Source organism: Cydia fagiglandana, chromosome 21 (genome assembly GCF_963556715.1).
Source record: "Cydia fagiglandana chromosome 21, ilCydFagi1.1, whole genome shotgun sequence".
Taxonomy (NCBI): domain Eukaryota; kingdom Metazoa; phylum Arthropoda; class Insecta; order Lepidoptera; family Tortricidae; genus Cydia; species Cydia fagiglandana.
In genome coordinates, this window is record NC_085952.1 from 603902 (window position 1) to 619555 (window position 15654).

The 15654-nt window shown below is 39.5% G+C and overlaps 1 protein-coding gene across 1 annotated transcript; it reads right to left on the bottom strand.

The window, feature by feature from the left end:
• Positions 1 to 253: 253 nt before the first annotated feature.
• LOC134675066 (26S proteasome regulatory subunit 10B) lies at positions 254 to 14970 on the bottom strand. The gene is made up of 9 exons (XM_063533223.1): positions 14791 to 14970; positions 14438 to 14557; positions 13635 to 13771; positions 12888 to 12986; positions 11445 to 11594; positions 10499 to 10622; positions 9087 to 9297; positions 7636 to 7936; positions 254 to 399 (listed from the first exon to the last, which is right to left on the bottom strand). The coding sequence occupies exons 1-9, from the start codon at positions 14894 to 14896 to the stop codon at positions 322 to 324; spliced, it is 1326 nt and encodes a 441-aa protein (XP_063389293.1). The 5' UTR covers positions 14897 to 14970; the 3' UTR covers positions 254 to 321.
• Between the last annotated feature and the right edge of the window lie 684 nt (positions 14971 to 15654).

Here is a 15654-nt window from a genome sequence, read left to right on the forward strand (position 1 = left end):
CGAGTGTAAAACTGCAATTCATAGTAAAACACAGCACGGTGTATATGCATAATTTTGGTTGACAGTCCAACGTACTCCTACGTACGAGATTTTTCCAAAGTACTTACGATATTTTAGTTAATTTTTTACACTTTTAGTATCGATTTTATAAAATTGAACTTTCTATGAATTGCCTGAAGATGTATTGTGATAGTTTTTAGAAATAAACGACTAGTCAAACTATTCTAGTTTCCTTTCAAATAACAAACCTTAGAAATTTCTAGCTGTTTATTAGAGTAAATACGTAGAATATGACAGTGATCAATACAATATAAAATACATTTAGACGGGCTTGTAGTCGAGTTTGCTCTCCAACTTCTTATTGTCTGCCACCTTGCGGACCGCCTTCATAAGATCCTCCTGGAGACAAACATTTGAATAAAAATCCAAAAAACGTTTAATGATTGGCTATGAGCATGTCGGGCCATGCTTAGGGGCTGTCCATAAATTACGTCATCGATTTTTGACGATTTTTGACCCCCCCCCCCCTAAATTCATCCAAAAATCATGCTTCAAATGACCCCGTTTCCTCCTACGTCATGCTACCGTCATCCGATGTCCAGACCGGACCCCCTAATTTGAAATGACGTAATTTGTGAATAGCCCCTTAGTGTAGGGTTCCGTGTTACCATTCTGTCAGGAAAGGCTACACGGGGGCCATTTAGTAAGTACAAATCATCTCAAAAATATGTCCCATAACATATGTCAGTGAATTAAGAACTATGGGACATATTTTTGAGTAAGTTGTCTACACCCATAATTTTACAGTCGACTGTACCTGTCATGTACATTACAAGCAATTAAGGGAGTACTTTTGCAGCGCTTTGTACGTATTTTTTAACCGACTTCCAAATCTCAAAGAAGGAGGTTATCAATTCGGTTGTATGATTTTTTAAATTTTTTTTTATATTTGTTACTCCATATCTCCGTCATTACTAGATCGATTTTGAAAATTCTTTTTTTGATTGAATGTATATGCATACTGATTGGTCCCGTTTTTGTCAAAACCCAGTTCTGATGATGGGATCCATGAGGAATCGAGGGAACTCCTCAAATCTTAAAGGCATACATATAGTGATTTTTGGGTTTTTATCAACAAATCAAGCATATACACCCAAAAAAGTGACATTTGATGAAGTGGAACTGCTGATGATGATCAGAACGGAACTCTTTAACGACGCATAGTTCACGGTTGGCGATTTGTCCTCTTCGTTATGTTTGTTAAGCAAGTTAAGTTTTTAAGCCACATTTTTGTCAAGCTCGAGTTCTGATGATGGGATCCCTGAGGAATCAAGGGAACTGCTCAAATCTTAAAGGCATGCGTATAGAGATTTTTGTATTTACATCAGAAAATCAAGCATTTTCATTAAAAACTGTTGCATTTGATGAAGTGGAACTGCTGATGATGATCAGAACAGAACCCTTCAACGACGCATAGTTCACGGTTGGCGATTTGTCCTCGCCCATATAACCATTCCAGTCGCAGAATCATCAAAGTGGTAACTAAATGTCAGATGTGTCGTAACAGAGTCCACACAATGTGTCTAGAATTGTTTCGAAACAAAGTGTCGTCGCCGTGTGTACACTTTTCCGTAACAAGGTGTCGACACATTTGTGTGCACTTTGCGTGCGGTTTGCGACTAAATCTGACAGCAAATTTGTGACAGCAAATGTCAATATAAAATACCTCTTGAAAACCAAGGTTTGTCAAACTACTATTAGTGTCTCGTTTGCTCGTAAGTAATTCTAGTAAGTCATCATGGGCGATGCAAATGATAGTAATCGACCAAAACCATATAAACACCCAACACCCGTCAACCTTTTACAGAAAAGTTTTTAAAGAAATGCAATAAGCTACTTAGGTCAGCCAACGAATGCTCAAAAAAGTTGTAGAGGGAAATGCTCGGAACACAATTTTTGACTCTGTAACTTGGTTTGGACAAGTTAGGAGGTGAACATATCAAAAGTCCCCGGCCGTAGCCTTTGAGCGGGGGGAAGAGAGGGGGCTTTGAATGTCCCATTTTCCGGTTTTTCGATTATATCTCGGAAACTATGCATCTTAGCGACATGGCCACTTATACAAAATGAAAGTTAATTTAATTTGTTACAAGTTTATTCAGTCAATTTTTTCGATATGTTGAATAGTTTTTGAGATATCCGCTCTTGAAAGTTTATTTAGGGCTCTCAATTTTATCTTGATATATCTACATCAGTGAAGGTGCTAGGCCGTGTATGGTATCGTTTTCGTATAAATCTGGGTTGCTGAATCCATTTAAGGTATCACATTGAAACCATTCCACAAAATTAAAAAAATCTTTTTAGGGTTCCGTACCTCAAAAGCAAAAAACGGAATCCTTATAGGATCACTCGTGCGTCTGTATGTCTGTCTGTCTGAATACACAAAATAGTTCTTTACCTATAGATGACAGGAAAACCTATTAGAAATGTGCAGTCAAGCGCGAGTCGGACTTAATGTACGGAACCCTTAATACGCGAGTCCGACTCGCACTTGGTCGGTTTTTTTAAAACTCCTCTTGACGCTTAACCGCTGAACCGATTTCGTTGAAATTTGGTATAGAAATAGTTTGCGTCCCGGAACAGGACATAGGATAGATCTTATAACCAAAATCATCTTTTGAAGGTGTGAAAAGTAGCGTGGAAATTTGTACGGGAAATCAATAACCGCTGAACCGATTTATATTAAATTTGGGATGGTCTACATCTTTGATTTAGTTAAAAATGATAAAAAAAACATGACTTTAAACCTAAACCTTAACAGTATTAACTTCAAGAAGTCAATTCTGAATTCCTCCCTACACCTCATTTCACACCTTTGAAGGATGATTTTTGAGATAACTTATTATGTCCTGTCTCGGGACTCAAAATATATGTGTACTAAATTTAAATTAAAACTGTTCAGCAGTTTAAGCGTGAAGAGGAGTTTAAAAGAAAGTAAGGTTTTATGTTTTTACTTTGGAATGGTGTCAATGTGATACCATAACTAAATTTGGTACTGCGAATTTATACGAAAACGATACCAAACATGGCCTCGTAGCTTTACTGTTGTAGAAGTCAAAATAAAATTGAGAGCCCTAAATTCTTATTACTTGACCAAACTTGTGTAGAAGGAAAAGGAAAAATAAAAGTCTTCGGCAGGAATATAAGACACAAATATAATTTTTTTTTGCGTTACTATTTCAATCATCAAATATAAACATACCTTGATTATATTATTCTAGTGAGATCCTCACAGATAAACAATAACATTTACTTAAAAAATTAGAAGGTCGAAATGTCACGGAACTTGTGAGAGTAATACGTGAAAAATAAAAACTTTTATGACAAAAAAATCTGGACACAATTTAAGAAGCATCCTATTGCGTCGAGGAATCATCTGTATTTTTGCTTGTTTCATTACCTCCTCGCTTCTTTTTTTGTCCTTTGTATTCTGTAGCAATTTGTTAGATCTGAAAATAAAGATAACTTGCGTCGTCACGGATGTCGATTTATAGGTTTTAGGGAGTGCAGAATTCGAAAACGATGATCATTTTATAATCCAAGATGGCCGCTACGTATTTTGTCATAAAAGTCGTCATGAATATCGTTTTATAGGTTTTAGGAAGTGCCGATTTCGAAAATGATGACCAGTTTGGAATCCAAGATGTGTGCCGTGCACTTTGTTATAAAAGTCGTCATGGATATCGTTTTATAGGTTTTAGGGAGTGCAGAATTCGAAAATGATGACCATTTTGGATTCCAAGATGTCTGCCGTGCACTTTGTCATATAAGCCGTCATAGATGTTGATTTATAGGTGTTAGGAAGAGCAGATTTCGAAAATGATGACCATGACCAACAAAACGACATCCATGTCGACTTTTAACATAGTGCATGGCCGCCACCTTGGATTCCAAAATAGTTATTATTTTTGAAATCTGCGCTCCCTAAAACCTATAAAACGACAGCCATGACGACTTTTATGACAAAGTGTTTGGCTACCATCTGCATGCAAGACATTTCTATTATTTTTACGTACAAAAATGGCCCCCTGTCAACTTCCAACCGAGATTTAATCGATAATTTATTCGATTAATGTTTAGATTACTTCAATTTCAATATATGTTAGGTCGACTAAACTAATCGTGATTAAAATTTGAGGATTAACTTTTTTTATTCCATTAATTAGTCGAATAAACAGTTAATCTATTAAGTCCCATTTCTGACCACGTCATTTTTACACTTTGAGAATATCTGAAAACAAATGAACACAAGGAGCCATTTTGCAAATCCAGTAACTTTGTTATTACTTTTGACAGCGCGTGTCATGTGTCTACACAGAGTCGACACAAAGTCGAAACATTTGCGACTACTTTGTGACTGCAATATTTCTCAGCCTTAAACCATATTTATACATCATAATTAACAAGTTTAGTAGTATGTAAAGCGTTATTTCTGTTATTTAAGTATAGTATACGCATCGAAGTACTAAAAATGCATCAAATAATATATTTATGAACACAAGCACTGAGAAGTAAACAATTTCATTTCCGGCTAAACTAAAACAATGTGGTGGCGCGTTGATTATATTACACTTAGTTTATCAAATCACTCGAGCAGTTTAATTCCCCATAATAATTTAAGTCCTATTGTAATATAAATGCAAACAATATATAATTACGTCTTGTAATCCGTTTTAGAGATGGCGTATTAATGTCACTTATTTTTATTTAACTATTTTTCCATCTGACAGTTTCCGTTTGACAGGAACAAAATGAACGAATGAACGAATGATTTTGGCATAAAGTAGTCGCAAACCCGAAACAATGTGTGCACACGGCGACCACACTTTATGTCACTTTGTGTCATGTGTCGACCCTTCCCCATTTCTGGTAACTGTGTCGACACGGCGACGACTCTGCGACTGGAATTGTGACCGAAACAGACGGTGTCGACACAAGATGTGTCTACACCGCGTCGTAACGGCGACTGGAAATGGTTGTATGGGCGTCGTTATGTTTGTTAAGCAAGTTAAGTTTTTAAGCCACATTTTTGTCAAGCTCGAGTTCTGATGATGGGATCCATAAGGAATCGAGGGAACTCCTCAAAAATTAAAGGCATACGTATAGATTTTTTTGTATTTTCATCATAAAATCAAGCATTTACATTAAAAACTGTCGCATTTGATGAAGTGGAACTGCTGATGATGACCAGAACAGAACTCTTCAATGACGCATGGTACACGTTTGGTGATTACGAATTTAGATTTTGACTTGGACTGGGACCCGGACTCGGACTCATACCCGGATCCGGTTCGGACCCGGATCCGGTTCGGACCCGGATCCGGATTCGGACCCGGACTCGGACCCGGTCTCGGACCCGGACACGGACCCGGACTCGGACCCGGACTCGGACCCGGACCTTGACCCAGAAAACCACTATGATACCTTAACTAAATAAACAACTATGATTACCTATCATAAAATTAATGTAGGTATAAAGTACGATGATGCCAATCTTACTAGCCCCTCCCGCTTAAACCCCCGTACACCGCACGGCATGCGCCATTAAGTGGGTTAGGTTAGGTTAGAACTGCGATCCTCACAGAACCGAACAAGGATTAGGTTAGGTTAGAACTGCGAGCCTTACAGAAACGAAATTCTACTTGAAAAGTGGGTTTGATTAGGTTCGAACTGCGATCCGCACAGAACCGAACTGCTATCTGAGGAGTGGGTTAGGTTAGGCTAGAACTACGACCCTCATGGCTCCTCTTCACGATGGGCCAACGCCGGCCACTCCAAGGGACGCATTTATGCGTTAGAGGGAGCAAGTGATATTGCTATCTCATTCTACCGCATGGCTGCGTCCCTTGGAGTGGCCGGCGTTGGCCCATCCTGTAGAGGAGCCATTATACAGAAGCGAAATGCTAGTAGAAAAGTGGGTGGTTTTACCTCCTTTTCTACATAGTGTACCATCTACAATAATCTTTCATCGGCCCCCATGGAAGTCGGTTTTTTTTTCTTAAAAATTATAACAAGCTTTTATTAGGTCGACCTGTATGTAACTAACTATGTAATGCTAATGGAATCTAAGGTAACTAATTTAACCATCTTCCAAGGATCGTAGCGTCATGAAAATTGGCAGCTGTATGTAGTTCTGATGACAATACAATAATATGGTACTGTCGAACTGATCTGATAATGGTGACAGGAGGTGGCCATATGAACTCTGTGATGAACAGAGCTCGTATAGGGTGAGCTATTTGCCTTATATATGACATAAGACATGTCAAATTATAAGGCAAATAGCTCACCCTATCCGAGCTCTGGTGATGAAACAACGCAACCTAAGGGGTTTTTAGAATTGTCTCGATGAGTATTAGTTGTCTGTCGTAAGAAAAGTACAGTCAGCGATAAAAGCTTGTACCAAAAATGAAATTTTTGCCAAAAACTTATTTTTTACTAAGATGAGCAGACTTTCTGTGATACCTCAAAAACGGTTGGACCTATTATGTTCGCTATAGTTTTCATTGAAAGTATTTATTGAGTTTTTGTTTTACAATTCATTTCAGACAGAAATTCTTTCATATGTCCGGACTCGGATATTCTCTACAGATCGCATATTTACTGATTCTCGTGAAATTTTGCGAGCAGAGTCGTTAATTCCGGGTGTGGCCTGTAATATGAGCAAATAATTAAACAGTAGGCTGTACTCCTCATACTGACCAACATTTGTTCAGCGACTTTTAAAAATAACCTGTGGTTTGATTTTTAATACACTTTAAAGTTTATTCTAAGACGCAATGTATTGCGAATTTTGTTATGTTTAAGGCGTGACAAGCAACGTCAATTACAATGATATGCCTCGGCGATGGTGTCCATTGAAAATAATATTTATTTTGTATGAAAAATAGGGACTCTAAATACTTCATAATTTTTAAAAGTTGTTGAACAAAAGTGTCACCGTTTGAGGAGTACAATCTATGTTTTAATTATTTGCTCGTGTTTGCCACACCCGGTACAATCCATATAAAGAATTATTTTGTCGCCTTTCTTTCCTACCTGTATAATGTACTCCCTCTCAGCCCGTATAGCGAAGAGGCCGGCCTCGGTGCACACGTTGCGCAGGTCGGCCCCGTTGAAGGTGTCCGACAACTTGACGACGGCCTCGTAGTCCATCTCGCCGTGCTTCCTTACCTGTATAATGTACTCCCTCTCAGCTCGTATAGCGAAGAGGCCGGCCTCGGTGCACACGTTACGCAGGTCGGCCCCGTTGAAGGTGTCCGACAACTTGACGACGGCCTCGTAGTCCATCTCGCCGTGCTTCCTTACCTGTATAATGTACTCCCTCTCAGCTCGTATAGCGAAGAGGCCGGCCTCGGTGCACACGTTACGCAGGTCGGCCCCGTTGAAGGTGTCCGACAACTTGACGACGGCCTCGTAGTCTATCTCGCCGTGCTTCCTTACCTGTATAATGTACTCCCTCTCAGCCCGTATAGCGAAGAGGCCGGCCTCGGTGCACACGTTACGCAGGTCGGCCCCGTTGAAGGTGTCGGACAACTTGACGACGGCCTCGTAGTCCATCTCGCCGTGCTTCCTTACCTGTATAATGTACTCCCTCTCAGCTCGTATAGCGAAGAGGCCGGCCTCGGTGCACACGTTGCGCAGGTCGGCCCCGTTGAAGGTGTCCGACAACTTGACGACGGCCTCGTAGTCCATCTCGCCGTGCTTCCTTACCTGTATAATGTACTCCCTCTCAGCCCGTATAGCGAAGAGGCCGGCCTCGGTGCACACGTTACGCAGGTCGGCCCCGTTGAAGGTGTCCGACAACTTGACGACGGCCTCGTAGTCCATCTCGCCGTGCTTCGCGATCGGCTGAGCGTGGATCTTCAAAATTTCGAGCCTGGAAACAATTGTTGTTTTAATGTCAGAAATATTAGAGGCTGTCCATAAATTACGTCATCGATTTTTGACGATTTTTGACCCCCCCCCCCCCCCAACCAATAATCATCCAAAAATCATGCTTCAAATGACCCCATTTCCTCCTACTTCATGCTACCGTCATCCGATATCCAGACCCCCCCCCTAATTTGAAGTTATACACACGCCAACATCATGGATATGCGAGCGAGTGTTATAAAGACCATATTATATTGTTGTATGAGGCGACATTTGGTATGATTGCATTTTAGCGTTGACCGTATTCCACCAGTAATCTCGTTATTGAATTAACTAAATTTTCTATGCCGACAGGCACACTAAACTAAGAGACTTCATATAGAATTCCTAGACTTTAAAACTAAAATACTACTAAAATCAACAAGCATGTTCAGAATGCAAAAAGTAGGTTTTACGAAAAAAAATGTAAAAATCAATTTTAAGTGACAAGTTTACCAATAACATTTATTTTTTATGTACAAATACATTCAAAAAATTTAAAAAACAAACAAAAAAAATTTTTTTTGGCGAAATTGACCTAAACATTTTTTCCTACTTTTGACCTCAGAAATGCGTGGTTAAAATTATTCGGTTTCCTCATGTTACACCGTGTATAAATAAAAAAAAATGCAAAATTATACTTGTCTCACTGATGTCACAAGCCCAAAACTACAATGAAAAGCATGATGAGACATTTCAGGCCTTCCTGTCCTACCATCTCGGCCTCAATAAAGCCGGGTCCTGGGTATAATATGAGCGCTCGCTTACATTGAGGTGGTCGATCGTCCAACATTACCATACATGTACAAAGATGAACCTTAAAACCACCACCATACAGTCGCTTTTTAAACGACATTGTTGCTTTGGCAAGCCACCGCTCGCACAAAAGAAACAATGGCTTTTGTTTAACAGATTAGGGTCTTAAGGTTCCGTCACATAGGCGCGTTTTCCGGGCGGGGCGTGAGGGTTTTATATGTCAAAGCTGCGCGCCCCGCTCACGCGCCGCTTGCAAAACGCGCCTGTGTGACGGAGCCTTTAGGCCTAAATATCATTTGAGAAAATTCATACTATATCAGGCCAGTTGGTGGCCATGATCTTGTCTGTCTGTCCCTCACCTGGCCTGCTCATTTGGCAGCGGAATCTCGATCTTCCTGTCCAATCTTCCCGGCCTCAGCAGGGCCGGGTCCAGGGTGTCAGGCCGGTTGGTGGCCATGATGATCTTGACTTGTCCGAGGGAGTCGAAGCCATCCATCTGGTTGAGGAGTTCCATCAGGGTTCGCTGGATCTCGCGATCGGCGCTGGTGCCTTCGGAGAAGCGGCGGCCACCTGAAAACAGCAACAATCGAGAATATTACTTCGATTCTTCGTACACGTGGCTAGACGCGAAGATAGTCTAGAGGTATTGATGATGGTTGGTCACGTAGAAGGGAAGAGAAGTAGAGGAAGAGCGCCTACCCGGTGGATAGACACAGTAAAGGGATATGCAGGACCCAAGGCCCAGACCTGCCTGCAAATGGCGCAGGATAGGAGTGCCTGGAAGAAAGTGGTATTAAGCGTTGATAATCACGACCCTCAGCAATGAGGATACGACTGGAAAGAAGAAGAAGAAGGGAATATTACTGCAATGTTCTGCCTGGCGAGAGCAGCACTAATTTGTTAAGTAAACCATAGAGTAACTTATACATACTAGGCCTTAAACAGTTTTTTGACAAGTTTTCAATATGACATTGATGCACCAAGGCGGTTTGTTACTGGTGGCCTACCGCGACACGCGAATATTGGTACATATAAGGAGACCTGACGTGTATTTTTCTACAGGGAACGAAACTAAGAAAAAATACCTACCACATGAGAAGATACTTTTTCTCGGTTACGTTAAACATAAATCTATAGGTACTCTGCACTTCAAAATAGCGAGTCTATTTTACGAAATTTTAGAACGCGTGGCCTAGACCGTGGAGGGGGGGGGGGGGGGGGCAGCCAAAAACCTCAACAAGTATCACCAAGCTTGGGGGTCAAAAAGTAGCCGAAAACACCTCGCGTGATTTGTGAACAACTCCCAATATCGGATCGGAAACTATGAAAACGCGCAAGGACGCTCAAGAAATCCTCTAACCGTCTACTGAAAGCTTGACGGGTAAGTTATAAGGGCTAGAACGGGTGTCATTCTGAATCCCTAACAACGTTTGTCCTAAAGTTTTGTCCTAATGGGCACACCAATGGGCCCTAACAATCAATTGTCATAACGATTATTTTCCATAATGTAAGGTTCTGAAAAATGGTTAGGTTTTTAGAACTTGCTGCCACAAAAGTGTGTTAGGTAACTCTAAGAGTTAGAATTGCGACCCTCGCAAAAAAGAAAATATGCTTAATAAGTTAATAACATTAGGATAAGTAATCAATAGTAGAGAAACCAAAATTTGGGTTTTTAGTGTCAGGACAGCTGATCATTATGACAAACAATATTAGGGAATGCAAAGATAGGAGAAAAGACTTTAGGGATTCAGTTATAAGGGCTGGATCATACCAATGGCGTCGATTTCGTCCATGAAGATGATGCAGGGCTGATGGTCGCGCGCGTAGTTAAACATCTCGCGGATCAGACGAGCGGACTCTCCTATGTACTTGTCCACGATGGCTGATGATACCACCTGTGATCATTCAGAATTTTAGCAAATATGCATACATAAATATAGGTTGCGTTGTTTTATCACAGAGTCCTCCTGTGTCCATTGTAGTGATCCAAAGGATTCGAGCCTTTTAGCTCTTTTTTTAGGGCTCGCCTCATTTCTTGACGCCTAAAAGGCTAAAAGCCTATTTAGCCCCCGAGCCTATTTCTATTTAAGAGCCAAGACTCTCGGGGCTTAATATAAGGTTATTAGCCCCAAGAGTCTAGGATCTTAAATAGAACTAGGCTCGGGGGCTAAAGGGCGAAATAGGCTTTTAGCCTTTTAGGCGTCAAGAGATGAGGCGAGCCCTAAAAAAAGAGCTCCAAAGGCTCGAGTCTTTTGGATCACTAGTCCATTGTCAGATCAGCTCAATGGTACAGTCACATGCAATAATATGTTACTCTTCGAAGGCCGCAAAAATATGTGACACACTCTTATGGCTCTACAAATAAGATCGCGTTAGATATTTTTGCGGCCTTCGTTGTATAACATATTATTGCAGGTGACTGTACTACAATTTGGCAATGTCACCGAAGTTACATAAATTTGTTTACGTGAAGTTTCACAGCTCAATCGAATAATGAGAAGTGGAGTGGGTCTAATTTAGATTAGCAAGATTTGATCCAAGCATACATACATTACTTTACAAGTTAAATAAAAGTTTGTAAAATAAGGCGATTATGACACTCCAATGTGTGAATCGCATCCAGAGTATTCCAGAGTCATAACCGCTGACATCGCCAGGATAACAAGACAACAGTAATTTTAAAGTTGTTTCTAACATGTAAGTTATAAGCTACTGACCTTCAAGAAGTTAGCATCGAGTTGGGAAGCCACAGCCCTGGCCAGCAGAGTCTTGCCAGTTCCGGGAGGTCCATACAGCAGACAGCCTTTGGGTGGAGTGATTCCGACTCGAACGAAGAGCTCCGGGTTCATCAGGGGCAGCTCAATCACCTGTGCATACAAACCTTGTAAAAACCCATAATTTAATATCTAAGAAAATTAAGCAGCAACTAAAATACTGTAATCTTCAAAATATTCTATGCCTTTCAACACCCAGGTAAAAACATAATGTTGGATTCAACCTGTGTCATTTCCTCTTCAAAATGAAAAAGGGACCCGCATCCCATTTTCAATAATCTAACTTATCTAATTCAATTACAGACTAATGAGGGAAAATGATTATATCAATATGGGAAAGTGTGATTGTGGGTTAAGTGTAACAGACTTGACAAATTAACTTTCACCAATATTGGTCCAATATTTAGGTAGCACAAAGACAACAGACAGAGAGGGTGTTACTTTCACCTACGTAATATAGTTGGACTAGGGACCCGCCCCGGCTTCGCACAGGTTAAACAAAACCTTAACAAATTATACACCTACTAACTAAACCTTCCTCAAGAATAAATAAATATTATAGGACATTCTTGCACAGATTGACTAAGTCCCACGGTAAGCTCAAGAAGGCTTGTGTTGTGGGTACTCAGACAACAATATAATATATATAATATATAAATATATACTTAAATACATAGAAAACAACCATGACTCAGGAACAAATATCTGTGTCATCACACAAATAAATGCCCCTACTAGGATTCGAACCCAGGACCATCGGCTTTACAGGCAGGGTCACCACCCACTAGGCCAAACTGGTCGTCAAGAATCACTCTATTGATAGATGAAAACCGCATGAAATTCCGTTCAGTAGTTTTTGAGTTTATCGCGAACACACAAACAGACCAACTTCCCAGGGTATTTGTTTTATAAGGTATAGTGATTTTGATCATACAACATTAACAATCTTTAAAGAGTAATTTTCTGTATGCCGTTTGCCAAACGGCATACAGACCAAACCGATGTTGTCTGAAATAGTAATAAGTTAAATTATATATTTTGATAAGTTATGTACAATAATATGTAAACTCTTAAACTGTAATTTGTCTGAATAAAAGGCTTATATTATATTATTATTAAAGAGTAATTTTCAATATTTTTGTTTTACTTTATTTAGCAAATCCAATCATAAACATATTGTGAATGGGGAATTTCGTACTACAGTCAACGGTAAAAATATGGGTGTAGACAACTTACTCAAAAATATGTCCCATAGTTCTTAATTCACTGACATAAGAGTTATGGGACATATTTTTGAATTGATTTGTACACCCATATTTTTACCGTTGACTGTACCACTGTCACAATCTTTAAAGAAATCAAATCCTAAAGTACTTAAAATCATACCTCACGCAACTGCCGGATCTGCTCCTGCAGACCACCAATGGCAGAATATGTGACGTCTCCGGGGTCCTCGTGGCTCATGTTGTACACTAGTGGGTCCACCTGGAGCCAGTTACAAGAAAAAGTTAGACTCAAATAATCATATACTTTAATTTTGAAATAACACATTTATGAGGGAAAATGATTATATCAATATGGGAAAGTGTGACTGTGGGTTAAGTGTAACTGTCCTTTTTACCACGTTTACACATTGATTAATGTCTAGTGCATATGTATAAATAAAATAAAAATCTTTATTGCTATTGCCTAGCACCCATACTACAAGCTTTGCTTAGTTTGGGGCTAGGTTGATCTGTGTAAGATGTTCCCTAATATTTATTTATTTATTTATTTATAAACCTTACATTCTTCATATAAAAAAAAATAAACTAAAAGAAACCAGTGTAATACATTTAGGTAGCAGTAGCGGCGCGTCCATAAAAGCCGATTCCCACCGGCTTGCCTGTTTTTGGACATTTGAGCAGAGTTGTAAAGGAAATATGTAAGCCAAATTAGCCCCAGCTTGCCTATGGATATGTTTGACGCGCCGCCACTGTTAGGTAGTGAGTTAAGCCTCTGCCTCCTGAACTAGATCAATATACATTAAATTTACAATTACATTTGCCACTAAATGCAAGTAGCATGTAAATGAATTCACGATAAACAATAATCAATGTGTAAAAGCAGGTCAAATGAACAGATAAGTGTTACCTCTCTTGGCAAATGTCTCATGATAGTGAGTGTGGTCATATCGAGGGCCACGCGGGTGCCTCCCTTCAGCTTGTTCTTGTCCAGCTGACGCCTGCAGCCGACAACGTAGCGAGGACCGTTTGTCGCTTTCACAATGACTGGAATACATAAATAAAGGTTTATTGCTCACACTTAAGTTTCAGAATAGAATTTATTCATAAGCACAAACAGACGAGACAATACATAATATAAAAGAAAACACAAAATAAGATAAAAGTGCCACAAAATGGCCTCATCTCAGCATGTCGCTGGTGGCTTCTAGCGCTGAGACTATCTTCTGAAGACCTGTCTGCATATTGCGCGGCAAACTATCGAACATTGGCTCGCGAGGCAGCCGCACGCAATGGATACTGGGTTGGCTCCCGAGCCAACTCGATCTGACAAATGTTCGATAGTTTGCCGCGCAATATGGAGACAGGCCTTGATGAGACCATCAAGTGAGAAGAATCACAGAAAGTAAGACAAGAAGAAAAAGTCTTTCTGAGATTGTATAAACTCGAGAAATTGGGACAGGTACCATCATGCCAAGGTAGGTTAGAGGTCCAGGGGTATAAGCTGAAGAACCAGTGTGAATCTGGCCTCCTCTGGACTTGTTCACTTTTTCTTTAGTATATAACATTTATTTCAATTCAAAATGGATAATGATAAGAAAACTAATATTTTTAACAAAATTATTTGTTTAAATTATAGAATTAACTTGGAGAGAACCTTAAATTTAAGTGAAATTTCATTCAAATATGGTATGGTAGCAGTAAAATACTTACACTTTTCTTCAGTGAGTTGCTTGAGTACTTCTCCTACAATTTGACCAACACTCTGTAGGGCTTTTAGGTCGTTTTCACTCTTATCATACTGTTTTGTCAGGTCTTTTAACTGTTCTCTCACTGAAAGCACAAAAATTTTAATATGAATACGGAAACATAAACATACAATTGTAACCTAAATCTTTTACTATAAACACCAATATTAACGTAAATATCTATTAAACCACGACGAATAAATAAAATTATACAGTAAAAAGGCTAAAATAACATAAATAATGTACGGGATTCATTGTTTTACAGAAAATTTGAATGATGATTCGGCAATAATCGAACACTGGAAACGGTTTACTTACTATCCTTGAGTCTAGACTCTACTTCTTTGTGTTCCATCAACTTCTTTCTGTAATCCTGAAATCCCTTTTCCCTCAAAGGGTCCATGGTAGACGTTCCAGCAGGCATTTTAATTTAAAATTAAAATAAACTCAATCAATTTCAATTTTACTGAAACACAAATCTCGAGTCATTTGACGTTTTGTTTCGACGTTTGTTTTTTTTTCTGACAATATTTTGCGTCTGCCCTGGATTCTAGTTCAAAGTATTTTTCGAATGGCAACAAAAGCTTTGACCATGTGAAATAAATCAACGATGAATATACAACGTGTTCCTAAATTTTGGGTTGAATAAAACTAAATTAAGATACGCAAAGTAGGTATTATATCCAAAGCCTCCTCCAGACTATGCGCGTGAATCGCGGGCGAAGCCGCGAACGCGAGTGTGGAGTCTAGTTCGCTGATATGCGAAATCGACTCCAGACTCGCGTTCGCGGCTTCGCGCCGCGATTCGCGCACGAGTGTGGAGCGGGCTTAAGAACCAATTCAGTATTAAGGGGTCATCCATTAATTACGTCACACGTTTAGGGGGAGGGAGGGGGTTAAGAAAATGTGACATATTGTGACATGGGGGAGGGGGGAGACACAAACTTTGTGACGTCACTTTAACTTCATCAGTAACCGAAAATTTATTTGAATTATTTTATTCGCTGTACATTTAAATAACAAGTTTTTAAAACGATAATCGTTTTTATTCGTTTAATTTTCTTTCCTAAGCAGTTTTGGGTTATAAACTTATAAAATTAGTAATATTTATATCGTCAAAAATATTTTGATAAAATATTAATAATACTTAGGTACTTACTTACTTAATTCGATTTGGCGATT